The sequence below is a fragment of the Sus scrofa genome, chromosome 9 (genome assembly GCF_054392235.1).
Source record: "Sus scrofa isolate SSC_HxYL_T2T_F1_AM1 chromosome 9, Sscrofa_HxYL_maternal_Yorkshire_Landrace_v2.0, whole genome shotgun sequence".
Lineage (NCBI taxonomy): Eukaryota > Metazoa > Chordata > Mammalia > Artiodactyla > Suidae > Sus > Sus scrofa.
The window spans coordinates 57,121,907-57,149,131 of record NC_139391.1 but is presented as its reverse complement, the minus strand read 5'-3'; the positions used below and the strand labels follow the sequence as shown (position 1 = coordinate 57,149,131).

The 27,225-nt window shown below is 49.1% G+C and overlaps 1 protein-coding gene across 5 annotated transcripts in view; it reads right to left on the bottom strand.

The window, feature by feature from the left end:
• Positions 1 to 779: 779 nt before the first annotated feature.
• Positions 780 to 27,225, bottom strand: part of APLP2 (amyloid beta precursor like protein 2) — a 72,935-nt gene continuing 46,489 nt past the window's right edge. Inside the window, exons 5-18 of one of the 5 annotated variants that reach the window (XM_021063157.2) lie at positions 25,815 to 26,038; positions 25,241 to 25,443; positions 23,942 to 24,109; positions 20,771 to 20,901; positions 19,532 to 19,606; positions 18,305 to 18,463; positions 17,218 to 17,346; positions 13,083 to 13,182; positions 11,317 to 11,469; positions 9,590 to 9,625; positions 6,184 to 6,269; positions 4,336 to 4,410; positions 3,854 to 4,009; positions 780 to 2,191 (exon numbers count right to left, since the gene is read on the bottom strand). In XM_021063157.2, coding sequence (XP_020918816.1) covers positions 2,090 to 2,191; positions 3,854 to 4,009; positions 4,336 to 4,410; positions 6,184 to 6,269; positions 9,590 to 9,625; positions 11,317 to 11,469; positions 13,083 to 13,182; positions 17,218 to 17,346; positions 18,305 to 18,463; positions 19,532 to 19,606; positions 20,771 to 20,901; positions 23,942 to 24,109; positions 25,241 to 25,443; positions 25,815 to 26,038 — 1,797 coding nt within the window. In that variant the 3' untranslated portion in view covers positions 780 to 2,089. Of the gene's footprint in view, positions 2,192 to 3,853; positions 4,010 to 4,335; positions 4,411 to 6,183; positions 6,270 to 9,589; positions 9,626 to 11,316; positions 11,470 to 13,082; positions 13,183 to 17,217; positions 18,158 to 18,304; positions 18,464 to 19,162; positions 19,607 to 20,770; positions 20,902 to 23,941; positions 24,110 to 25,240; positions 25,444 to 25,814; positions 26,039 to 27,225 lie in introns of those variants that run through there. The other 4 variants (XM_021063158.2, XM_021063159.2, XM_021063160.2 and 1 more) reach the window with 4 other exon arrangements.

Here is a 27,225-nt window from a genome sequence, read left to right as displayed (position 1 = left end):
TCTTAAATTTGATCAAATGAACGATCACTATACATTAACAGGAATTTACTGGAAGTCAACCATAAGCTCAGATGGATGTCATCATAAAAAGAAGCATTATAAAGCAAGCACCTCTTAAAAAAAATTTAAAAATACAAATACAATATTCACTAGAAAGGCTGAAGAAAGGCAAAGCAGCCACCTGGATTACAGACTAAACCTAAGGAAAAAGGAGCAACCAGGGAGGTCCAAAGTATAACCAATTAGAACTTTAGAAAACAAAGTCATTACAGAAATAATGAAAGACTATTCCTCAGAGATCAATAAAAGATACCGACCTTGAGGTTGAAGGCACTTTCCCTCTTACTTTTTTAAAAATTTTTTTATTTTTTAGGGCTGCACCTGCAGCATATGGAGGTTCCCAGGCTAGGGGTCGAATCGGAACTGTAGCTGCCAGCATATGCCACAGCCACAGCCACTCGGGATCCGAGCTGCATCTTTGACCTACACCACAGCTCACGGCAACACTGGATCCATAACCCACTGAGCAAGGCCAGGAATCGAACCTGCAACCTCATGGATATCAGGTTCATTAACCACTAAGCCATGATGGGAACTCTACCCTCTTATTTTTTGAAAGAAAAATGGAATTCAAGCCCAAGAGTCCAGCTCATCTGACCAAGTGCAGCCTCTGCCGGGCAGTCGGCGACCCTCCTGGGAAGGAAGCCACCCACCATGCCGGGCCAGAGGTTTAAACCATCATCATGATGAATGCTGGCCAATAAAGCAAAGAGTCTTGGTGGAAGTTAAAGTTATTTATTGATGTGTTTAGACTCTGTACATTCTCCACAGATCAGATTAAAGAGTTTTGTGGGTGAAGTTTATCTGTGCACAGTGGGAAGAGACATGGACAGGGTAAAAGGGAGGGGGAAAAAAAAAACAGTCACAGGGAAATAGAAAAAAAATACACCACAGGTTACCAGAACCTTCAGAATTAAAAAAAAAAAAAAAAAAAAAAAAAAAAAGGAAAAGAAGCAGCCGTGAGCATCAACAATCAACTATACAAGCATCACAGAGACTCATGTGAAGGAAACAAAATCTTCGAAGGTTTCCATGGGGTCTACGGACCATCTCATGTACAGCTCAGAACATCCATCTCCTGGGGTCTCGGGCCGCTTACTGCTGTCTTCTCCACATGATGGGGACAGCGGGGGTTGATGCCTTCGGAGGGGGGTATGTCCAAAGAGGAAAACAGCACATCTGGATATTACGTGGGAGGGGAGTGAATAGTAAAAAGCTACAGTGAGTCAACGGCAGACGGTGGAAGAACGTCATGTACAAACTACAGGCTAATCTCTGCGGAAGAGCTGGATTCAGAAGGAACGCGATGGTGGCCTTAATCGGTGTACACAGGGCTTGTTGCAAGATGCTGGAACTCAAATGCTCACTTTGAGCGCCTCCTTGGTGATGGGACTTGTGTGGAGACACCCCGGTATCTAGAGGTGGGAGCACCAGACTTCCAAGAAACTGGTCCTTCAAAGGAATTTTGAGAGGGGAGCCTGATGAGCTGCAAGGGTCAATGATGGCTCCTATTTCAGGTAGCTCCTCAGCAACGTTCTGAAAGCTCATTTAAAAGGGAATACTGCCTCTTCCTTTTCCAATATAAAAACCAGGACAGTGAGCCTTAAAGGGCAGATTTATACAATGCAGCTGGAACAAATGGCCTGCATAGAGCATGTACAGTCTATCACTGAAAAATCAACATTTGCCATTGCTACGGAGAGCACGTGTGAGACAATACAATAGAAGTGGGATTCCTGATTAATTTAAAAAAGAAAACTACATCAGTCAAATATCTGCAATAGATCATTTTTTCATTTCATTTAAGGTTTATATATCATATATTGTTATATTAACATTTTTTTTCACCCATTTAAAAGAATGGAGATTGTGATTCTACAGTAGTACTTTACAGTCTTAATGATCCAGGAGGTCTGAGTGTAAGATGAATCCTCTGGAAATAACTGTTGGTCAGTAGTCGATCCAAAACTTGACCTCTGCTGCCCTCCTCAGCCCCACCCACTGCAACCGGGTGCCGCACTTCTCCTGCTTAAATCTGCATCTGCTCCAGGTATTTGTAGGTTGGGTTTTCATAACCATGGTTCTGCATCTTGTTCAGGTGACGTTCTTCTGGGGTGAGCATTGGGTCGACCTGGAGGAACAAAGGTGAGGGACCATTGCGTAAACTTAAGAGAACTTTCCGAGAGATCTGAGCTGTACTTACTGCAGGATCGCCTGGGACCTAAAACCAGTCCAGTGCCCCAATTCCACTGGGCGCACCAAACAAGAGCAGGCAGAGGCGAGAGAAAAGAATAGGGTCAAGAGTGCCCGTCGTGGCGCATCGGAAATGAATCCGACTAGGAATCACGAGGTTGCAGGTTCCATCCCTGGCCTTGCTCAGTGGGCTAAGGATCCGGTGTTGCCGTGAGCTGTGGTGTAGGTCACAGATCAGCTCGGATCTGATGTTGCTGTGGCTCTGGTGTAGGCTGGCAGCTACAGCTCTGATTGGACCCCTAGCCTGGGAACCTCCATATGCCACGAGTGCAGCCCTAAAAAGCGAAAAAAAGAAGAGGGTCAGAGAGGCCAGGCTGCTGAAGGCTGGCGAACTAAATGCTTGGTCCAAGGTGAAGGAAACAATGAGCTTCATCTCCCAGCACCACAGCCACAGCAAGTCTTGGCTGCCGCCTCCCTGTGGGGCAGCCTGGGCAAGCCACAACAGCATTGCAACGGCAATGCAATGGAGCCACAACAGCAATGCAACAGTGGGACCAGAAGACCCCTAGGGTCTCCTCCAGCCCTGGCCCTGAAATTCTCCAACTCAGTCAGTGTCCAGCAGGAGGTCGAGCCAAATAACCAAGATACACACATCTGTACTAATTTTCCTGGGGAAATTCTATTCCTTACTATACTCATTTTCTAGAAGCAAGACACTGGACATTCCCACCACCCACCAAAGCCAGGTGGTAAGCAGTTCTAACGACAAAAGAGCAGAAAAGGGAACAGAATCCACCTGGTCTGGCTCTTTCTTTTTTATTTTTATTTTTGTCTTTTGTCTTTTTGCTGTTGTTGTTGCTATTTCTTGGGCCGCTCCCACGGCATATGGAGGTTCCCAGGCTAGGGGTTGAATCGGAGCTGTAGCCACCGGCCTACGCCAGAGCCACAGCAACGCAGGATCCAAGCTGAGTCTTCGACCTACACCACAGCTCACGGCAACACCGGATCGTTAACCCACTGAGCAAGGGGCAGGGACCGAACCCGCAACCTCATGGTTCCTAGTCGGATTCGTTAACCACTGCGCCACTACGGGAACTCCTCTTTCCGAATTTCCCATTGATTTTTTCCCCCACTGAAAAAGAAGAGTATTATTCCTATTTCATATGTTTAAGACAATTCATTCACACTGCCACTGATGCTTGATCTGTCATATACCTGGTTTGCTCTTTATAAAACAAGTCCAAAAAAGCAAACTAATGATAGATATAAAGAAATAGTATTAGCAGTTCTTCATTCACCATCACCTAACATACCTGAAAAAAGGAACATTAAGGAAAGGGTCTGAGAAAAGTTTTCATTCTCTGCAGCGTAAAATGCTCTTAAGATTTTTTCACATTCACAGTCAAAGCCCAAAGTAATGTTAAAAGTTGGCAACAGCCCTTGTGACGGGATCATCTTAATTCAGCCAGGGCTGACTTCCAAAAGGTGCCCCAGTAATCCAGCAGTCATCTTGGGTGCAGTACCACACAAGATGCTTGAATCCCCCAAGGCTCCTCGACAGCTCAGGGCGAGCCCTCACCGCGAGAGCCCAGCGGCTCACCTCCACGATCCCATGGCTGATGGTGCCGTACTGCCTCTTCCGAAGCATCACCAGGCTGATGACAATGACCGTGGCGATGGCCACTGCGATGACCAGCAGGCCGATGAGGGCGCTGCTGCTCAGACCGAAGTCCTCCCGCAGCGGCCCCGTGGATTCCTAAAACAGCAAAGCAACGCACGTGGGCAACAAGGCTTGAAAGGCGACAAGCAGCCGGGGAAGGAGTGGCCTGAGGGGTGGCCAGGACCCTGCTTTCCACGTACCCATCCAGGTGGGGAGAGCCCGCCCCCAACTCTTCCCAATCTTCATGGAGATTCTAAAGTGTAGGAAAATGGGCGGCGGGGGGGGGGGGGGGGGCGCGAGGGATCTTGGACAACTTAAGCCCACAGGCACTGCTCCCAGATTACACCTGAACCAAGGGGGCGGCAGAGAAAACTGGAGGCTAACACAGGACCGGCCATGAGGTTCTGGAGCTAAACACCTACCGGCGCCTCCTCGAGGCCTCCGACTCTCTCAGCGTTGAAGATCATCTCCTTCACATCCAGGGTCTCGTCAATGACCTGAAACAGTGGGAAGATGTTACCAATGGGGTAGAAGAGAAATTCAGCGTAAACATAACTGCTGCTTTTCTCCTTCATTTACTATTGGGCGGAGGGAAGCAGACGACGAATGGACACCCTCCTAACCCATCAGTTCTGCCACATTCCTGTAGGTCCACTGGCCAAACCCCTAAAGGAAGGCGCAAGTATGGATGCAAAATTACTGGACGGCAATTGATCATTTGTTTGTTTTTGCTTTTTAATTTTTTTTTTGGCTGCACCTGCAGCCTATGGAAGTTTCCAGGCCAGGGACCGAATTCGAGCCACAACTGTGACATATGCCATGGCTGTGGCAATGCTGGATCTTGAACCCATTGTGCCACAGTGGGAACTCCCAGTTGGTCTTTTATGGCCTGTCACCTGCCTTCTCCTTTAGGCAACCGTTGTGGAGATATTTCGGGACAGATGACCAAGTAGCCATGTTTAAATATCAAACTCACTTAAGGATAACTCAGAAATACAAATGATAAAAATGCTGAAAGAATAATTAATAGGAGGTATAAACCTCAGGCAGTTAAAAACCAAATCCAGTAGTTCCCATTGTTGGCTCAGTGGTAACAAACCTGGCTAGTATCCATGAGGACTCGGATTCAATCCCTGGCCTTGTCCAGTGGGTTAAAGATCTGGCATTGCCATGAGCTGTGGTGTAGGTTGCAGATGAGGCTCAAATTGGCATTGCTGTGGCTGTGGTGTAGGCCTGCAGCTATAGCTCTGATTTGACCCCTAGCCTGGGAACTTCCATATGCCACAGGTGAGACCCTAAAAAAGACAACAACAACAACAACAAAGAACCAAATCCAACTCTATTCCATTTTTAAGTTATTAAATCTTTACTCATATGAAATGTCTGTCTATCTATCCTATCTATCTATCTACAGGCTACGCTCCCAGCATATGGAAGTTTCTGGGCCGGAGAACAGAGCTGCTACAGTGACAACACCAGATCCTTAACCTACTGCACCACCAGGGAACTCCCATTAAAATCACAGTTTCTTTTCTTTTGGCTTTTTAGGGCCACACCCATGGCATACGGAGGTTCCCAGGCCAGGCGTAGAATCGGAGCTGTAGCTGCTGGCCACAGCCACAGCCACAGCAATGCAAGATCTGAGCTGCATCTTCGACTTACACCACAGCTCACGGCAATGCCAGATCCTTAATCCACTGAATGAGGCCAGGGATCGAATCTGCGTTCTCATGGATGCTAGTCAGGTTCATTAACTGCTGAGACATGATGGGAACTCCAAATCATAGTTTCTTTTATCGGAAAAAAGGGTGGCAGATTTCTCATTCTCATGACAACCCGGAAGAAAGGTAGATGTTATTAACCCCTCCCCTTTTTAAATTTTTTTTCTTTTTGACTGCCTTTGTGGCATGTGGAAGCTCCTGGGCCAGGGACTGAACCTGTGCCACAGCAGCAACCTGAGCCATTGCTGTGACATCAGATCCTTAACCCACTGAGCCACCAGGGAACTCAGAAACGGCCTCTTCTATTCTATTCATACTTTTAGTTGCAAATATATTTTCCACTGTATAACAAGAGATGAGCTACTGCTGAAAAATAATTCTTTGTTCCTTCTCATACCCAAACACTAAACAACACGGCGCATTTGTGGGAGCAGCTGTAGCCCATCCACCTGCTAGCCTGTGGAAACGGACACATGGAGCTTCATCTGGGAAGCATCTCTCATTATTCTCAGCATTAACATGGGCATGGCAACAGAGGGAAATGCTTACCATGTTTTCATCCACTTTCTTCTTACTGTTAATCACTTTCTCCTCGGCACCAATCAGCCCCCCGTCCTGCTCTCCCAGGGCAGATCCTGTGTGGAGAGAGCACGGCTGAGCTTCCCAGGATGGGCTGACCTCACAAGCAGCAGCAAACACCCTCCCGAGGGCCAGGGAGCCCTCCCTGAATGCCTTCCCCCCGCATCCTCAAAACATAGCTTGTCCCCATTTCTAAGGATGCATGGTGTTCCACAGGGATGAGTGACACAGGACCGATGGGTGTCATGGAGGAGAAGGTGCGCCCTTCACAAGCCCTCAGGAGACATGGTATTTGTGATATAAACAGAATCCAAAGCCATTCCAGACGAACACATGACTCTGTGTGGTCTCACCAAGCACCCATTACCCTTCCATTTGCTCGTCCAACACCAGGGCTCCTTCCAAACGAAGAACGGGCAAATCCCACGCCTGCTTTGAACTTCATCCTTTGTGCCACAGGCAATTTTCTGCCTGAGATACCCTCCCCTCCCTGACCTTAAACCCCTCCTCTTTGTCCTCCAAGCTGCAGCTCCTCTTGGGAGACATTCCCCGGTTATAGCACTTAAAGCCACTCTTTGGAATCATTGATTTTCTGCTGTCTCTCTCTCCAGGCCGGAACCCTCTTGGGGCCTGTATCACCGAGAGCCACATCATCAGCAGTTATTAGGGAACAAACGGAAGGAAGCACTGCACAGACAGGGAGGACACCAACACCAGGGCGGACGGTACCTTTCCGTAAACAGAGGAAGAATGGCAAAGTCCTCTTGTCAAGGTCAGACAACGCCTGAGCCAAGGTCACCTGTGCTTGCCACTACAAATGATAGTGTCCAAGATGCAGCACAAACTCCAGGAGGGGAAAAGTGAGGAGCAATCCTATCTTCAGCTCCTAAGCACATGACTTCTAGCTAACCTATGAGTGTCTTATGAATAACAGTATGTGTAGTTTTGTAAGATGTCTGTGATTTAAACCTTTTATAAATAGATCACCCCGACGGCTACTTGGTATTACCTGTCGGGACCACCCGCAGGCATAGGATTCTGACGTGAGTATTTGCCAAGCACTGCTGCCCCCTGCCCCCGGGGCTGCTGGAGAGACAGCGACCCGAGGCCCAGCCATAGCAAGGCTCTTCTGCTCACGGCCCGACTCCTTCTGGACCCTGGGCTGTCAGCAGCCACGCTGCAAGTGCTGAGTCCCCCACTGGCCAGCCAACACCTTGGGCATTAGAATGCAGCCAAAAAAAGAAAAAGAAAAAAAAAGAAAAAAAAAAGAGAGGCACCTTTCTTCTACAGCTTTCTTTTTTTTTTTTTTTTTTGGTCTTTCTGCCATTTCTTGGGCCACTCCTGCGGCATATGGAGGTTCCCAGGCTAGGGGTCTAATCGGAGCTGTAGCTGCCGGCCTACGCCAGAGCCACAGCAATGCGGGATCCGAGCTGCGTCTGCGACCTACATCACAGCTCACGGCAACGCCGGATCGTTAACCCACTGAGCAAGGGCAGGGATCGAACCCACAACCTCATGGTTCCTAGTCGGATTCGTTAACCACTGCGCCACAACAGGAACTCCCTACAGCTTTCATTCAAACAAGAACTTTCACAACTTGATTCTGGTTTCTGTAGTGTAGAAATGTCAATGAAATAGCTATACTGCACTTGAGCTATTTAAGAGGAATCTCTCTGGGCAGGATGCTTGTGACCAAGCCTAATAAATTCTAACTCTGCACTCTTTCGTCCTTTCTCTTCTCCTCGGAATTTTAAAGGGCATAAGGCAGGATCCTGCTTGAAAGTGTGAGGCACTGAACCAACAAATCTCAAGCCCTACTACCAGGGCAGACTTTCCTAAGACTTTTGGTGGTACAACCCACATGTTCTCTTTTGTCTTTTTAGGGCTGCACCTGCGGCATATAGAAGTTCCCAGACCAGGGGTCAAATCAAAGCTGCAGCTGCCAGCCTACACCACCGCCACAGCAACACCAGATCCGAGCCTCGTCCATGACCTACACCACAGCTCATGGCAATGCTGAGTCCTTACCCCACAAGCAAGGCCAGGGATTGAACCCATGTCCTCATGGATACTAGTCGGGTTCATTACCACTGAGCCACCATGGCAACTCCAACCCACGTGTTTCTTAAACACTGACCTTAACTACTTTGGTTTTATATAATTCATAAATGAGGGACATTAAAAGACCAAAAATTAATGTTTAAACCATTCCGATTAATAATAGCTGAAGCCTAAGGGCAACAGCCAGTTAAACGCTCAGGAAATTTGTCTTTAAACACATCCAAGATGTCCACACTGGGGGGGAAGAGGTCCATATGAACAGAATAAAATGAACCATGTGCACACGAGTGATTTGTGAAGAGCCCGTTCATGATCCTGTGTTTTGAGGAGCAGCACACACGCCACGGAACCCTTAGCCAGGACCCAGCATGTCAGCCCATGAATGTGGGCCCTTGTTCACAGCAACCCTGGAGGCCAGGAACCTCGAGATGCTGCAGCCACACCGCGTTCTACATACAGGACCAACCACGGGCGCCGCAGACAGAGGGAGCCCGGGCCAAGTTCTGGTTCCCCCACTCCTTAAAGGCACGACTTTACTCTGAGGCTTCTTCAGCTGCCTTCCCTGTGAAAGGGCTAAAGCCCGACCTACGATGTGTTCCGTGGGCTGAGCGAGGTAAGTATGGAGGCACTCAGCACAGCGCTCAGAAAGCTTCATCTGAAAACTGAGTTCGCTCGTCTCAACCTGTCTCATCGTCAGCTTCTACGTGCTGAGGGACACTACACCCAAGAGACACGAGATGGCTGGGAACAGACAAAGGATGAGGGGTGGCTAAACGAAAGGGAAAAGATGGAAGTGGAGGCAGTAGAGAAGAAGAGGTACAATAAATGACTCACCACCTGGCCATCTGCATGTTTTTATATAGCCTCACATGCACAAACTGCCTGTTTAAACTGGATATACTTTTTTTTTTTTTTTTTTTTGGCTAAGCCCACAGCATTTGGAAGTTCCCGGGCCAGGGATCAAACCTGAGCCACCGCAGTGAGAACACTGAGTCCTTAACCACCAGGCCACCAGGGAACTTCTGGGTATACTTGTCAAGTCTATCCGGATTCAACGGGTTAATGAAAAACCGACTCTCGTTACTCTGTACTCTCTGGCCATCCAGAAGGATGACTCAGGATGGCCACCTGGTAACCCAAACCACCAACACTGGGTCTAGGTGCCGGAGGCAGGGCTGCTCTGGCTCCACACACAGCCACGTCCGAAGGGATGAGGTGGAAAAAAAATCAGGTGATGGAATGAAACAGAACACGAAACTTCTGGGGAAGTGAAGGGAATGAAGGTCTTTAGAGGGAACATCTTGGACAAACCAACCTTTTTTCACTGGGTGGTACAACTCCGGCTGAGGGTCTAGCAGAAAGGAAAGCAACAAAAACAAACAGCACAAAAGGAGATTAAGAAAAAACAAAACGAAACAGAACAAAAAAAAAAAAAACCCACCTTCTTTCAGAATTCCTACCTTAGACTTTCTCTACGAGGTGTTACAAGAGCATTGTTCTTTATAAACCGGGCCTGAGCTATCTATCCCATAAGCAAACCAGGTACAAGCTACAGCAAACGGCTGGGAATTGGGGAGAGAAGTCACTCAGTCTTGGGTCTTCTGGGGAACTTCTGTGAAATTCCCAAATTATGATTTTCTTTTTCTTTTTAAGGCCACATGCATGGCATATGCAAGTTCCCAGGCTAGGGGTTGAATTGGAGCTGCAGCTGCTGGCCTACACCACAGCCACAGCCATGCCAGATCTGAGCCACACCTGTGACCTACACCACAGCTCACGGCAACACAACACCGGATCCTTTAACCCACAGCCCAAGCCCAGGGATCAAACCCACATCCTCATGGATACTAGTCGGGTTTGTGACCACTGAGCCACGACAGAAACTCTAAACTTCCCAAATTATTTAGCCTAGCCCCACGTTATTTTTCTCAGAAAATAACAAAAACACAAGTTAGTATTGACTGTGGCTGAGAAGGAGACAAGGTCCTAGTAGGCAAATGTCCAAGATGCCCACCCCCGTGTAGCCTGTGCTGTTGGGGGGGGTGGTTCATGAAGGCAGGGTTAGGGATGTCCTTGTGGGCCCTTCCTCAGATCCTGTATACTGAGTTGGGACCTCTGAGAGAACGGGTTTAAAAGGCACTTTGTTAAGTCTGGGGGCTGGGCTAGATGCCCCTTCCTCAGGCCTCCATGGCCCAGGACTGCAGGACTCCATCAGCTTGGGTTCAAATCCTTACTCTCCACCTACAAGCTACGCGACCCTGGGCAGACACGTAACCTTTTTAAATCTCGGAATTCCCACATGGGGACACTCCTGGTCCCCACCTCAGAGGGTTTCTTTGAGGATAAAAATATAAATGAGAGCATCCATGCACAGTGCTCGGCCAAGGCTGGTATATGAGAAGGACTCTATGGCAGTGGCCACTATTTTTATCATCACCACCAGCAGCAGCAACAGTGGCAGACAAATAAATAGAAACTGATTCCACACTCTGATCTCAGGGCCCCGGGCTCAGCAGCTAGATTATTTCTGGAGCAGACCCACAGCTCAGAGAGATCTCTTTAGCATCAAGAACCAGCAGGGAACAGAAGAAAGAGTGCCTGCCGGGGGAGTCAGAGGGACAGCCTCTCACCCTGCCTCGTACTAGAGCCAAATCACCTCTGCGGCCTCCCCAGGCTGTGGAGAAAAGGTAATGATAGCCTAGAACATGCAAGTGCTATTTCTGCTGCAAAGGGACTTCTACGTGGACGGCATCACACACTGGAGGCAGCTGATGAACACAGGAAAAACAGTGGGCTTTAGGAAAATCGTCTATAAATGGCAGAAACATTACAACCCCAACCATAAAGAAGGTGCCCAGTGCAGTGCCTGCACAGCAGGTGCCCAAAGAATCCCATCTCCCCTCCCCGCCCAACCCACACCAGGAACACAGCCTCCTCTCCACAACCCTGTTCCCAAAGCTGACTTCTAATCAGTTTTCTAACTGTGTTCTTCCTGGTCCCTGGCCCACCCCCCCGCCCGGCTACGTTGTTAAGCTCACACACCTTCATTCTCAGGTAAGGATGGGAAAGGATGGAGAGGATACAACGGTGGCATCTCGTCACTCTCTTCCGAGCTCACCCGGACGTCCACGGGGGTCTCCGAGATGGAGGCAGTGAACTGGTCCATGTCTGCTCGCTGTTCTTGAAGCAGCTCATCTGACAAAGACAGACATGCAGGAGCCCAGCTTTCAGAAGGATCTGGCTTCTGGGTGCAGGACCAACAGTCTGAGTGGGGCTAATTCGTGTCATTATGGGCGGAACGCAAGCTCTGCCCGAAGGCAGGTCTCACCAGCTCGCAACACAGGCTTCCCTCCAACCTGAGGTAGAGACTGCAGAGCCCCAGCACTGAGGACCCCAGGGGCCATCTCCTCTATCAGCTCACTCTGGCAAACTGGTTTCATCCAATGGCACAGTTTTTATTTTTTTGCTTTTTAGGGCTGTACCCACGGCATATGGAAGTTCCCAAGCTAGGGGTCCAATCGGAGGTACAGCTGCTGGCCTATACCACAGCCGCAGCAACTCGGGATCCAATCTGCATCTGTGACCTACACCACAGCTCACAGCAACGCCGGATCCTTAAGCCACTGAGCGAGGCCAGGGATCGAACCTGCATCCTCATGGATTCTAGTCGGGTTTGTTAACCACTGAGCCATGATGGGAACCCCGGGCAATTTCTATTTTAATAAGTATAAAGAGAATGCTGTACCTCAGCGAAATGTGGCTCCACCACCCACACTGCTGCTCATAGTGACAACTGGGGCGTTTCCAATACTTTTCTTTCCATCAACCCCCTCCTCAGTGCCTTCAACCCATCAGCACACCCTGTTCACCCCTCCTCGAAATATATCCCCATGACCGCCCTCACCTCCATCCCCATATCTCAGTGCCATCCCCTCTCTCCTGGATTTTCACATTTGCTTACGGGGTGGTTTGCAATTTTAATCAACTCTCTACATAGCAGTCAAATAATTTCTTTACAACTCACATATTTTTAAAAGTATAATCCAGATCCAGACATTTGCTGGTTTAAAACCCTCTAATGGCTTTCCATTATCCTAGAATAAAACCCAAACTCCTTGATTTTGCTAACATCTACGGATTTAAAGGTCAGGCTCAGCAGCCGTCACTTCCTGTGCTCAGTGTTTTCCCTGTGGGGTCTGTGCATGGACGGCGACACCTTACCATCAGGTCTCAGGTTCTCCTCCTCTCTCCTCGACAGCCTGACCACCAGGCCTTCCCCACCAATGCCCAGACCCACCCCCCACCTGACAATCATTGTCTCATTTTCCTGTCTCTTCTCTCCTCTAATGTGAGCTCCAGGTCTGTCTGTCTACTGGTGCACCCTTTACTCTGTGACACACAGGAGACACAACAAACGTTTGTTGACTAAATGAAGAACAGAAAGACCAGAAGAGGGAGAGGAAGTGAAAGCGTGTATAAATAGATGCCTTGAAATACATCAGCAATTAAGGGGGAAAGGGTAACAGGAGACTTGGGCAGTCCCTTGCAATTTCACACCCCAGATTTTTCTTCCGGTAACAGAGGGAAGGTCAATGAAACTCAAGGCTTGGTGGCTCCCAGCCAGTACCTGACCTTGTCACATGAGCCCCCCAGACTTCTGAACACACCCCCCCACCCACCGCTCCGAGGTGTACTAACGCCCGGCTTCATGGCCCTGCTTGCCCTGTTTTTTCAATCTCCCATCTCCACCACCCTTGAGCCTTAGTGACAAGTCCCGCCTGACCTCGATGCAAACAGCCGGCACCCACCGATTTCCTCCTGGATTTCCTGGGCCACGTAAGGTACTTTGTACAGCAAGGAGAGGCTCTGGTTCCTCCTTTCTTCAATCACATGGAGATGTGTCATCACCTGTAAGCACAGTATGGGGGAGAGGCCTCATCTCCAGCCAGCCAGGGCACCCATACACTCCTGCAAAGGGCTATCTATATCCTCCAGAGTCCAGCAAAGCAGCTGGACAGAGGGCCAGTATTTGTGACCACCAGAGAGCAAAAATGTGTGTGCTCTCTCGGTGACTCAAGGATTTATTCCAGAGTTCAAGGAAATGTTTAAAAGTTTCACTAGCCAATTATTGGTTTGGCTTTCACATGAGGCACCTGCTAACTGCACTGTAACAAACAAACAAACAAACAAACAAACAAACAAAAAGAACCCTAATTTGTACAATGACAGACATTCCATAATGTCGTTCTGAGTTAAAGAGAAAAAGAGTTTTTACCACTGGGCAGCTTAGCTGAAGCCAAGAGGGAGTGAAACCACTGATTAAAAAGTAAATTTGGCAAACTATTGCCTTTGGAATGGATAAGCAATGAGATCCTTCTGTATAGCCAGCTATAATGGAAAAAATAAAAATCATTTAAAAAAATGGAAGCTATCAAAAAAAAAAAAAAAAAAGTAAATTTTGGGCGGTGGGACCATTCATGGATTTTGCTTAGTGAAGCAAATGCTTGAAATGATTCTGAGAGGGAGTGTCAGAACCAGTTCATTCCTATTTAACTAAATTAGCTATGCTTTCAAAACTGCATGCTGAGGTATAAATAAACCTGATTTTAAGGGGTGATAAAGGATGATGTGCCTGCCTTCCATAGCCCACTGCCTTTTCTGAACAAAATTCTAAGGTTATTTATCCAAAAAAAAGAGAAAAAAGTCATTAAAAGTGGTCAGTGAATTTTAGAGCTTTTCAGGGTGGAAATGAAAGGAGATTTGGGCTACATCCACCCCAGTGACACCGTGAGACATGTGGCTGTAGGTCACACAAGCTAATTCTACCCAGCTACCGCTGCAGCTGGTGAGCTCTTTCCGAAGAGCCAGTGGATTAATTATGTGGGCTTGAAGCCATTAATATGAAGGGTCAACATGAAAAAAGAAGTTAAATGGAAAGATGCTTTTATTGTAGATTGATGTCTCTCTGACCTTTAAAAACAAGGATGAAAGCAATTTAGTTTTATATTCGCCTTTCTTTCAATCAAGTAAATTGATGGGAAAGCACCAGACTGAGTGCCTCAGAGGGGAAAAAAATGCAAATGGAAATGAACTGTGTGCTCCCCCATCTCAGCACGTGGTGACACTGTCACACTTCAGATGGATTAAGGGGCCTGAGAGAGGACGGTTCCGACTCCCTGGTGGACAAGACCACAGGGTGGAGTGGCTGGGTGTCAGGGTCTCTGGAGGGACTGTCCCCCCGGAGGTACAGGGTAAGGGGGTCCAGCACCACATCACTCACACCCCAAATCAAACGTGTTCTCGCTCTCTTTTTCTGTCTTTTTAGGGCCACACCTGTGGCACAAGAAGGTTCCCAGGCTAGGGGTCGAATCAGAGCTGTAGCCGCCGGCCTGTGCCACAGTAACGCAATGATCTGAAGTGTGTCTGCAACCTATACCACAGCTCATGGCAATGCCAGATTCTTAACCCACTGAGCGAGGCCAGGAATCGAACCTGATTCCTCAAAGATACTAGTCAGATTTGTTTTCACTAAGCATGATGTGAACTCCCTAATGTGCACGTGTTCTAAGAGGCTTGCTTTTTCGGCTACACCCATGGCATATGGAAGTTCCTGGGCCAAGGACTGAATCCGAGCTGTAGCAGCAACGCCAGATTCTTTAACCTACTGCGTCGGGCCAGGGATCGAATCAGAACCCCCCCCCCGCCCACCGCCAGAGACAAGCCAAATCATTAACCCATTGCACCAAAGTGGGATTTCCAGTTTTCTAGAGTTTAGATAACAGGATAGAGAACAGGCTAAAGGCTAGTGTAATCCAGTGGCCAAGCTCACCCAGAATCAAAGGCTCCAAGGAGATAGTAAACTGTCATCACTACACTGTCCATCATCACACAGGAGAGATGCTCTAAGGATGAGCAGCTCGGCCTCCCAGGTCACTCGGGTGGCATCTTGATCCTGGCTCCCGTGTTGATTTTAGCATACCGATCAAGGTCTCACCTCTCCAGGATGGACCAGGAGTTTGGGACTGGCCTATGCATACTGAGGTATATCGAATGATTGGCTAAAGGGGACCTGTGTGTAGCACAGAGAATTACCTACCCAGGAGCCTGTGATAATCTACATGGGGAAAGAATCAGAATGGTTATGTGTATACGTATGACTGTGTCGCTTTGTTGTTCAGCAGAAATTATCACAGTGAAAGTCTCCCCCTTTTTTGTTTTTCAGGGCATACCATATTCATAAAGTATTTTTTCCATCACTTCTTTTTTTTTTCTTTTTTATGGTCACTCCTGTGGCATATGGAAGTTCCTAAGCTGGTGGCTGAATTGGAGCTGCAGCTGCCAGCCTACACCACAGCCCCGGAAACGCCAGATCCAAGCCAAGGCTGTGACCTACACCACCGCTCATGGCAACACCGGACCCCTTAATGCACTGAGTGAGGCCAGGAATCGAACCTACATCCCCATGGATCCTAGTTGGGGTCATTACCACTGAGCCATGATGGGAACTCCTCACCTTTCCTTCTCCTCTCACCACACAAAATGGGCTGTTTTTCTGTAAAATACTATACAATGTTAGCATTCCAAAAAATATTTGGAAAAAAAAAAGATTACCATTAAAAAAAAAATTAGGTAGACCTGGAGTTCCTGTTGTGGTGCAGCAGAAATGAATCTGACTAGTATCCATGAAGATGTGGGTTTGATTCCTAGCCTTGCTCAGTGGGTCGGGGATCCAGCGTTCCTGTGAGCTGTGGCATAGGTCGAAGATGCGACCTGAATACCGAGTTGCTGTGGCTATGGCAAAGGCTGGCAGTTGTAGCTCCTATTTGACTCTTAGCCTGGGAACTTCCATGTGCCAAGGGTGCAGCCCTAAAAAGCAAAAAAAAAAAAAAAAAAAAAAAAAGGTAGACCTGAAAAAAATCTAATCCCTGTCATGATGCAAGCTTTTCTCGCCTGAGCTTCCTGGAAGCCACCCAAGGTCAGCTGGTCTTTTCTCCTCTTCTACTCTATCCAGCTCAAAACAGCTTTGGCTGTAGGCCCGCAGCAGAGGCTCTGGGGTCCCAAATCCACGCCATTCCCACCCTTTAGGAGCCAGAGTTCTTTCATTCCCTGCAACACCCAGCTGCTACTGTGGGCTCTGTGTGTTTAAGGACAATTCTTAGTCTTTATAGTTAACATAATCCATTCCACTGTGAGCAGCTCAAGGGCACACAAGGGGCTCAACTGTGTGTGGTCAGACTCAGGAACAGAACCAGGCAGCAGACAAGGGCTGGGGTGGAATCACCCAGGGCTTCTGGAAGGCTCCCACACAATAATGCTACATGAGCAACAGGAGGCAGAAAATATTTTTTTTGGCTGCACCCATGGCATACACAAGTTCCCGGGCCAGGGATCAAACCTAGGCCACAGCAGTGACCCAAGCTGCTACAGTGACAGCGCTGGATCCTTAACCCACTGCACCACAAGACAACTCTGGAGAAAATATTTTTAAAATAATACCTCTGTGTTCCTGTCATGGCTCAGTGGTTAACGAACCTGACTGGCATCCAGGAGAACATGGGTTCGATCCCTGGCCTCATTCAGTGGGTTAAGGATTCGGCGTTGCTGTGAGCTGTGCTGCAGGGCGCAGATACAGCTCAGGTTCCGCGTTGCTGTGGCTCTGGCACAGGCTGGCAGCCACAGCTTCGATTCTACCCCTAACCTGGGAACCTCCATATGCCATAGGTGCAGCCCTAAAAATACAAAAAAAAATTTAAAAAAATTTTTTAAATAAAATAATACCATTGCAAGAAACATTCTTGTACCTAACATCTTGAGAAATCAAAAATCATTTTCTGAGGATTAATCACAAGCACAGCCATCTGCACTATCCAACCACTGGTCATAACAGTCTCCCCCCCCGCCCCCGAAACGTTCTCCCGTGGCAATGCCTGCCGTCTGGTGTACCTGGGACTTCATCTGGGCTGCCTTTTCTGGGTCGACAGCCAACACGTGCTGGTAGTGACGGATGGTGTGCAGGCGATCTTTGTTCTCAGCACGGACATAACGTCGCAAGGCTTGGAGAATGCGATGAGGCTGCAAGACAGAACAGCTGTTTTCATGTCCAGAGACTAGAGAACTGAAAGGAGGCAGGAGAACGAAGCTTTAAAAGCTCACTTAAGAATGTAAACCTTGGCGAGGCACAAGAATGAAAGCTGTACTTTCAAGAGCTTTTAGTTACCAAGTAACAAGGAGCTACTTCTAAGTACCAAAAGCTCAGTTCCAGTTACACTGGCTCCTTTATAGTCAGTATTTTCCAGAACCTCTAGCCCACTGTCCTCCTCCCGTCTTGCCTCTTTCCTAAGCTCAGTGCCTGACACCTTAATTACAAGCTAGGCAGTCCCTGTGTCACCCAGAAAGACTACTTGCTTAAAGAGGATACAAATATCTTCCTTTTCAACACCTTCCATCCCCTGAAGCAAGTTAAAGCTAAGGGATAAAGTTTGACACCACTGGCAGAAAAGAGGTGCATGTATATTTACTCATCATCTTTTTTTTTGTCTTTTCAGGGTTGCACCCACAGCATACGGAGGTTCCCAGGCTAGGGGTTGAATCGGAGCTACAGTTGCTGGCTTACACCACAGCCACAGCAACGCCAGAGCCGAGCCTTGTCTGTGACCTACACCACAGCTCATGGCAACACTGATCCTTAACCCAATAAGCGAGGCCAGGGATCGAACCCGAAACCTCAAGGTTCCTAGTTGGATTCATTTCCACTGCACCGCAATGGGAACTCCGTATTTACTCATGATCTCATTTAGAACAGAACCGGTTCAAAAGCCTTTGTCAATGGAAGGCATGTTTTCATTCTTTGAAAGCACGGAAGGCTGCTATCAAAGTTCAATCACTGAGGAGCTGTCAACCAATACTGGAGGTTCTGCTTTTCCAGCGGAAGCCGCATTCACACCATAGGAGGCCCACGTAGGCCTCCAGTGTGATGTGAGCTTACACCATCCTGCACACACTACTTTCAGGATCCCTCAACACCTCTCACCCGTGGAGGGTCAGCCTGCAGGGCCGCTAAGTAGTTCTCCAGCGCCACCCGGCGGCGGTCGTTGAGCATGGCCTCCACCCGCGCGAGGTGGGTTTCCACCAGCTGCTGCTTCTCGCTGGCTGCTTCCTTCTCCAGGGCTTTCACCATGGCTTGGAAGTGCTAATAAACCAGAAGGGGGGACCCGATTATGTAATTCTCGGCACTGGAGGCAGTTAAGCAAAATCAGACTTCACTCTGTGCTTCACCCTGCCCTCCTGGTGCCTCTGCAAGTGATAGAGACTCCTGTGGACCAGGGGTGAGGTCTGAACACACCTAGTTTGACTTCTGCCAGGATAGTTACAGGTGACCCTGAACACAAGGGTGAAGGGTGCCAATCCTCCCTGCAGTCAAAAATCTCAGTAAAACGAACTTAGAGTTGGCCCTCTGTATTCGCAGTTTGTGGGTCCACATCTGAGGATCGTGTGGTGGTGTAGTATTTACTGCTGAAAAACAATATGGGAGTAGGGGACCTGTGTGGTTCAAACCCCAGACTGTACTTCCCCATCTAACAAGAACACATATATCTGGGTGTCGGAAGGGCTCCTCAGCATCTTCCTAGCTGAAATTCCTAGCACAGAACTCCAGGCCTGGCTTCTCCATGGGCACTGCCATGTCCTTCCCACATGGCAGCAAGGCACCCCAAGCCACAGACCAACAGGCGATAGGTTGTGACACATGTTCCAGTCTTGAGGCAGGTGACGCTGCGCCATCAATACCAAGCAGTGAAAGGCAAGCTGCCTGCGAGGTGCCTGGCCAGGTGTGAAGGCAGTACAGTATCAACATCGCAAGAAGAGAGATTTCAGCTAAACATTAACACACACTGACTTAAAATGTAACCCGTTTTATGTGAGAGAGCTTTATTTTCTGCCCTCTGCTTTTCAGTAGGTCTGGGGCGGGGGGGGAAGAGAGCCTGAAAAACAAGGCACAGCTTAAGAAGGGAGATGCCAGGAAAGCTGAACAAACACAGCTGAGCTAAATAAAGTTACTTCCTGGCACAAAGGAGGTGTGCTCTGGTCCCGGCTTTGGTTTCCTTCCACCACAGGTGAGCAATTCCAGAGGACGCCAGTTGAGAGGTGAAAACGTCCTTGTAACATAAGCTCACAACTAACCAAGAGGAGGTGTCAAACTTAACTTGCGGGGAGTCTGGCCCTGTCCGTATTTCAAAGGGCCCTGGAGGACACGTCTCACCTGGATGAGAGTCTGCCTCTCTGCTTTGGGGAGATTCTTTGCTTGAAGTTCAGCCTCTTCCCATTCCTTCTTCACCTGGAACAAAGGTCAAAGCCACTATAACCAGAATAATCTCTGAAACAACTCTCTCCTCTTTGAAATCACTGCCTGGCCCTGTGGGAAAATACAAAAGGAAACTGCATCCCATGATCCCTCAGGAGCTCAATGAATGTGTGTTCCAGAATTGCTGCCCCAAAGGTGCCAGGCCTCGGCTTCCCCACTGGAGCTCCACTACCCAACTGCCTCTTTCATAACCTCTTATCCTTGGGAGGGTTCTTTACCAACCTAAGTGCCTTAGTTTCCTCACAAAAAAGGGGTGGCGGTGGGGGGTTAATACCTACTTCTCAGACCTGATGCAACAGAGTAACAAGCATTCCCAGTGTATGAGCCCAGCACAAGTGATGTGTGGGATTTCAGGTGGTACTGGAGCTGGCAAGAAATTCCCCTTTCAATTTTCTTTCAACCCTTCTGAGTAAGACTGGGAGAAAGTTGTATTCTGGTGCTCCTGTTGCTCTAACAGTTTTAACTCCTTTAAGGAAAAAAAAAAGCATCCCTGGAGACTCAGAACTTTTAGTGGGCCATAGTATCTAGCCAGAATGTTTTAATGCTGCTTGCTTTCATCTAATGTATTTTTATAGTTACCTTGTTCTAATGGCAAATGATACTAGCTTTCTACTTGCAACATTGATACAGAGTTTCCTTCTTTAAAATAAAAAAAGAGAGTTCCCTGGTAGCCTAGGGCGTTAAGGATCTGCTGTTGTCACTGCTGTGGTACGGGTTTGATTTCTGGCCCTGGAACTTCCGCAGGCCACCGGTGAGGCCAAAAATAAATAAATAAATATAGATGAAATGAACAAATTCCTAGAATACAACTTAGTAAAATAAAAAACAAAATAAAAATTTAGAAAAAACTTAAGCTAGTTAATGGCAAAGGAAAATAAGCAGAATATAATGTTTACAGGAAGTGCTCTGCAGAGAGTCTGGAATAGATAAGCAATCAGAGGGTAATTCCATTATCATGGAGATGGGAGGGGGCCCTAGGACTGCCCAGAAGGCAGGCGGCTCATACTCTCACATCTCACCCATCCTCACATAGTTAGTTAGGGTAAAAATCTGGGGAGGTGGTATCCTTTGCTTCAACTACAGGGCCCAGGTTACCCCATGCCTGACACCATGAAGGTAAGGGGGCCAGAGGTTTACCCTGTCCATCCGGTTGCGGTGCCGGATTTCCAGCTGCTCCTTGGCCTTCTGGAAGCGCGCATGCTCGTTGTCATCTGCAGAGGTCTCGAAATACACATCGACATCATTGGTTGGCAGAGGAGTTGGGGGAACTGAAATAAAACGACGAGAGGGTTCTCCCTGGAGGTCGAGCCCAGGTTGAAGCCACACCATGCTCTGGGAAGGAAGCCCAGCGGGGCCTGCAGAAGGGGCTGCTCAAGGTCGGGGCTCCACTCCGCAGAACCCACTGGGCCATCTTCCTTACCCAATATTCAGCCAGCAGCCCCCATCCGCGCCCCCTGGTGCCTTCAGCACCAGAAAGGCATCTACTTAGGGCTCCAGGGGTACCTAAGGGACAGAAAAAGAAAGCACTTCTCCTATAGCTCCCCTCTGTTCTTGAAACTTTACCCCCCCCACCCCCAATCACTACCCCATTGGGGTCAGGGAGAGCATTGAGACCAGAGAGAGGACCGAAGTCCCACATGCAAAGGCACTGCAGTGCTCAGGCCTCCTCCTTTTTTCTGGCTATTTTTAGGGCACAACTCACTTTGGGGAATGGACTGAACTGAATGTTCTTTGCACACAGACTGGGCAGAGGAAGTCCAAACTGCTCCAGCTACAACTGGAACTGGGGACCCTCAGCCCCACCCCGACAGCAGGGACAACATATTTGACAAAGACTTACCATGGGTGTGAAGATAACTGGCACTTTTCCAACCATGACACTCATTGGCCTTACCAGACCACCACCCAGGGAACAAACCCACTAGAACAAACACTCCACACCGCTGGGCTAAGTTCTTACTGCCCCCAGGCAGACAAATGCCTGCACAAGGGACCTCAGGAAGGACTGAGATGACAAGTTTACTTAGCCAGCCTCCTGAGAAATACCTATGGGAGCTCTTACTGCCCTCATTCCCTCAGGATTTCCCGGGCTGGGGAGGATGTCAGGTAACCAGCTTATACAACTTGCTCTAGCCAAGACACATGGTTAGAGCTTAGCAGCGAGTAAAGGCCAAGTTCAACACGTTTTCATTCAGAAACAAATTCACCTAAGTTCCAGGATTGCATAACTTTAACTCAACATGATAACAAACATAACTGACAATGAGACCCCAAATAAGTCAGCCTCTCCCCATCCTCCCATCAGAGCGTCTTCATTCACCCTCTTATTTGGTTGTAAACCTAAAAGCTATGGCTAAAAATCTTGTCGAGAATATCTGGCTCCTACATTAAGTTTGACTTGGACCTCAACAGCCAATTCTCAGATTAACTAAATCAGAATATCTATAGCTTCGGAAACCACATTCCCCACGATACTCAAAAGCTGAGCTGGGAGAATTTCAAAGCATGAGAGTCCGTCCGTGCCAACAAGCACATCACCGTCAGTGATGCACGTCTGCAGCTTAAAAGGCTTATGTGTTGGAGACAGTCTTTGGTTCCTATCGCTGGGCTGGACAAAGATAACACAATGCAAGCTGCCTCTGCCCCTGGGAGTGAAAGGGCAAAGGGGCAGCAGGGCTGGGGGTTTGGTTCTGAAGACATGATGGGCTTGGGCCAAGAACCACACCCCTCTGTCCATGTGCAAATGACTGGCTCAGGAGGTTGGCACAGCGGCAGGCCTCAGTCCCCTTCAAAGAGGGACACAAACTTGACCACTGGAACAGTGATACTTCTGGGTTCCAGAGAACTCCAGCCAGAGGTCTCACAAGTGCTTGGACACACCGCTTCTCCTGGGCAGGTCCGACTTCCAAGGTAACAGGAAGCTACAATTCTGCAGACTTGGACACTGCTCTAACAGTCTGTCATTCCGTGGTCTGAATGATCCTTTGAAAAAAGACTGCCACCTCCACATTCAGCCACATCTTTAATAACCCTGATTCTTCAGGCTTCAATCCCAAACGATGTTTTGTGGTCCTCAGTTTAAGTAGTTTTACAAAGCAGGAAGTATCACAATAACTTCAATCTCTCTCTTTCCCAAGTAAAAAAAAAAAAAAAAAAAAAAAAGGTTCTGCCACCAACGTTCCCCTAAGGACTCATTTTTTTTTTTTCCCCACCTTTTCAATCATTAAAAAAAAAAAGTCTTTCCAAAGAGCAGCAGCTATAGTGGGAGCACTAAAAGTGTACTGTATTATATTAAGATTTTAAAAATCTTTTGCTTGGGGGGAGGAAGGAGGGAACATGAAGGAATGGGAATGAAAAACCGCCAGAAGCTACAGTCCAACACTAAGAACGGCATCAGCTCCTTATTCTAATGAATTCCAGAATCAGAAGGAAGGGACTGCCTAGCCAGAGGGTTTTCCTACACACAGGTCCGTACTGCTCCATGAGGAAAAAGCGGGTCTTAAATGGGAAACAAAACAGAGAAAGCAACCTACTGATGCCTAAGTAAAACCAATTCAACTGATCGCTGAATTTCTCCTATGACCAAAGAATACAAACCAAAACTTTGCTTCTCACAGCTCTGTGCGACTCGGCAAGGCCAACATGGTGGGGAGACAGCTGCAGAGCACTCTCCCTGAATGATAAGGCCAGATGTTCCCACGTCCTGGGCTCCCCAAAGCGTCTTTGGAGAGGGGGCACCCCCTCAGCCAGCACGCAGCATGAGGGTGGGTGATGGGGCAGCTCAAAGATGAGAGTAAGGGGAAAGCTGGACACGAACAAGTACAAAACTCAGGGCCCTCCTGCTTGCCCGCTGTGCCTTCAGCAATAGACAACAGAGGGCTAGGCTGCCTTCCCAACTAACACAGGTTCTGGAGCAGCGGAGCCGAGGCAAGACGAGAAAGGACAGGCCCTGGGGGTCTTCGGCCATGGCAGGGAGGGAGGGTCACCTCCTCTACCACCACCACCTTCTCCTCCACCATCTCTGCCATCATCACCTCCATCACCATCACCTCCACCACCACCACTGCCATCACCTCCTCCTCCACCACCACCACCAGGCCCACGGCAAGCACGGGACACGGAAAACTGAGCTGACAACTGCAGACAGGAAGGCAAAGCTAGATCTAGAAAGCACAAAGAGGAGAGAAGACGACCGACAGCCAACACTGAGTGGGCAGGGAGCACCACAGACGCGGTCACGAGGACGGCAGGGAGGACAGAACGCTGGACGGGACGGAGCTGTGGCGAGGCCAGCGCGGCGGGACTTACTCATCGCTTTACACACAGCCATACAATAATCCTCAGACTCAAAATTGTTCCTGTTGCCTCCGCAGCCGCCATATATAAAGCGCACGCACTTCCCCTTGGAGAGGTCGAAGTACCACCGGGGCATCACGGCCCGGCAGGGCCCCGTCAGCGCCTCCTGGGAGCAGACAGCTGTGTGGAAATGGTCACAACGTCAGCGGGGCAGGGGAGCGGCTTCGGGGGTTCACAGGGCTGCAGTCCCGTGAGGGGTGGGGACGGGTGAGGAGAACGACCAGGTGACACTTAGCATCAGTGGAGGCCAAGGCTGGGCGGGACCCAGGCGCCAGCCTGCCTGGCGCAGCGGTGAGGTGCAGCCATCAGTGCTGAGGATGTGCTTTCCTTCCTGACGCAGGGAGACCCTTGGGCCCGGAGAACACCGACGGCTGCTGGGACTGCTCTCTAGCATCTAGGGGGGCCTGGGCTGACGCGGAGACACTTGTGCCTCACAGCTCCCAGAGCCTCATGTCTCTGATCTGTGAAGTGGCGATGCTTGCCTGCTGGGCCGTCCTGGGGGTGTCGAGGGCAGAAGCAGACAGCGCAGGCAAAGAGGCTGTTTGAGTGGTGACCGCAGCAAACACTACTTGAGCACCCGGAAAGGACGGAGTGCTTTCACGGTCTCCAAGGTGAATCCCCAACTTCTAGACTCATTAAGTAATCATCTCCTGGTGGAATCCTAAACAATTCTTCATATCTTAACTGGCTTCAAATATACAACCAAAGGGAGGCTGCGTGGAAATGGTCTAGAACATTCACAACTTTTTTTTTTTTAAGTAGAACGATTAAAAAACAACAACAAAAAACTGCAGGCCTGGATCCCTTACCAGCAGGCCGTCACCTCCCACCCTCCTAGCTACAAACCTCTTTCTGATGGACAGAGGGGGTGGAGGGAGGACTACAGCCTGGAACACGCTCAGGAAGAGAACCAAGGAAGTGAACTCCACTCCAGAAAGTTGGGGCTTAGCAGTACTGAGGAGGGGGCTCTGCTGGGGAGAGGAATTCAAAAGAATCCTGCTCCAGGGCAGGCCCCGCTGTCGCTCAAATGGTCTGGCTAAGTGCTCACAAGGCAGAGGACGGTTTCCGATTCAGTGCTGTCAGCTGTCAGACCCTGCCGTGCCCAGCGCTGACCTCGCCTTCGGGGCACAGCTGTCCTCCTGCGACTTACCTTCAGGAGAGCCGTCTCTAAGTAAATTAACACAAATGAAAGAATAGTAACACAAATTCAAAGTAACTCGCAGGAGCAGCGCATGGCATTGTGTAAGTTACCTCTGACGTCGTGAGTGACCCTCTCCGCAGCGGCCCTGTCGCGGCTGGGCTCCGTCGGGCCCTCCTCGTTGTACTCGTCTCCTTTAAAGGTGTCGTAGTAGTAATCGCGATCCTCCACCACTTCCTCTCCTTCCTCATCCTCCTCATCCTCGTCCACGGCTGCTTCCGTGAAGTCTTCCAAGTCTGCCTCGGTAGGAAACTCACTAGAGGTCACAATAAAAAAGGAAGGTTAATGCCAGCTGCTCTGTGCTGAGACAACAATGATCCCCTTCCTGGTTCTGACACAAAAACAGAGGCAGGAAATACACTCAGCCTGCAGGAAACTGGGCTGCTAAAGCCCTCAGCCCGGCTGCTTCGGCAAAAGGGGACCGGCTGGGAGCAGGGGCCGCATTAACCTGCAGGATAGAACGTGGCTGGGATGGCACACGGCTGAAGGCCAAGGGCATGCCCGTGCTCAGCCATGGGTGGAGTGAGAGGTGCTGGCCCGGCTCTGGCAGGAACAGGGGATGCTTGCTTCACCCAGAGGCCAGGACCAGCAGCCATAGCCACCGGCCGGCTCAGGATGGGAGCTTACCTTTTATAAATATCGTAGTCTTCCTCTTCATCCTCCTCCTCATTCTCCTCGTCGTCATCGTCCTCCTCGTCATCGTCGTCATCCTCCTCCTCCTCTTTTGACACAGAAGATCTAACAAGCTTTGTCTGAGGGCAGCATACATACTCGGTGCCGTGGAACTGGTCCACCCCACAGGGGAGCAGCATGCCGTAGCTGTACAAGGTCATTCCCTGAGTCAGGCAGGCCTGAGGAGAACCCGCAGACCAACGTCAGAACAGCCCCCACAGCCAATGTGGGCAAATGCCCCCAATCCCCAGCTTCATCCCAAAGAAACCCTCACCAAAGCACAGCGAAGGCTTTCTCAGTGCCACAGACCTTTTTCTTTTTTTTTTTTTTTTGCCAAAAACTTGTGACACTACTATTTTAGGACTTACAAATTGTGCTTAATTGGCAATGGTGAAACACTGTCTGAGTCAGAAACAATGAGAGCCCAAAGTTGGAAAAATTAAGGAAAAGGGGGTTTCTTTGAGCAATTATCACTGCTGGTTTATGGTGGTCCATGATAATGTACCTTCCTCATTGGTGAGGAATTCAGAGTTACTTCAAAACTAGACAAAAGAAAGGCAACTAACTGGAAAACCAACTTAACTCAGACGACAAGCTTAAGGATAATTCTCCCCATGGTAAGAATGAAATAACACCCGACTCTGTCAGCATGTACCTCCAGGCACAGATTTTCTCTCATTGGCTATTTTCACACCAGCCTTAGCATTTGGCGCGGCCTTGTTGACAGCCCGCTGACAGCATCCTTACTTAACCATCTTTTTTTTTTTTTTTTTTTTTTTTTGTCTTTTGTCTTTTTGTTGTTGTTGCTGTTGTTGTTGTTGTTGCTATTTCTTGGGCCGCTCCCGCGGCATATGAAGGTTCCCAGGCTAGGGGTTGAATCGGAGCTGTAGCCACCAGCCTACGCCAGAGCCACAGCAACGCGGGATCCGAGCCGCGTCTGCAACCTACACCACAGCTCACGGCAACGCCAGATCGTTAACCCACTGAGCAAGGGCAGGGACCGAACCCGCAACCTCATGGTTCCTAGTCGGATTCGCTAACCACTGCGCCACAACGGGAACTCCTTAACCATCTTTTTAATGTCCTTGACTGCAGGGGCTAGACTCTCAGTGCTTTTTTATTTTTTTGTCTTTTTTCTTTTAGGGCCACACCCACGGCATATGGAGGTTCCCAGGCTAGGGGTCCAATCGGAGCTGTAGTCACTGGCCTACACCACAACCAGAGCAACTCGGCATTTGGGCTGCATCTGTGACCTACACCACAGCTCACGGCAACGCCAGATCCTTAACCCACTGAGCGAGGCCAGGGATCGAACTCGCTTCCTTACGGATGCTAGTTGGGTTCATTGACCACTGAGCCACGATGG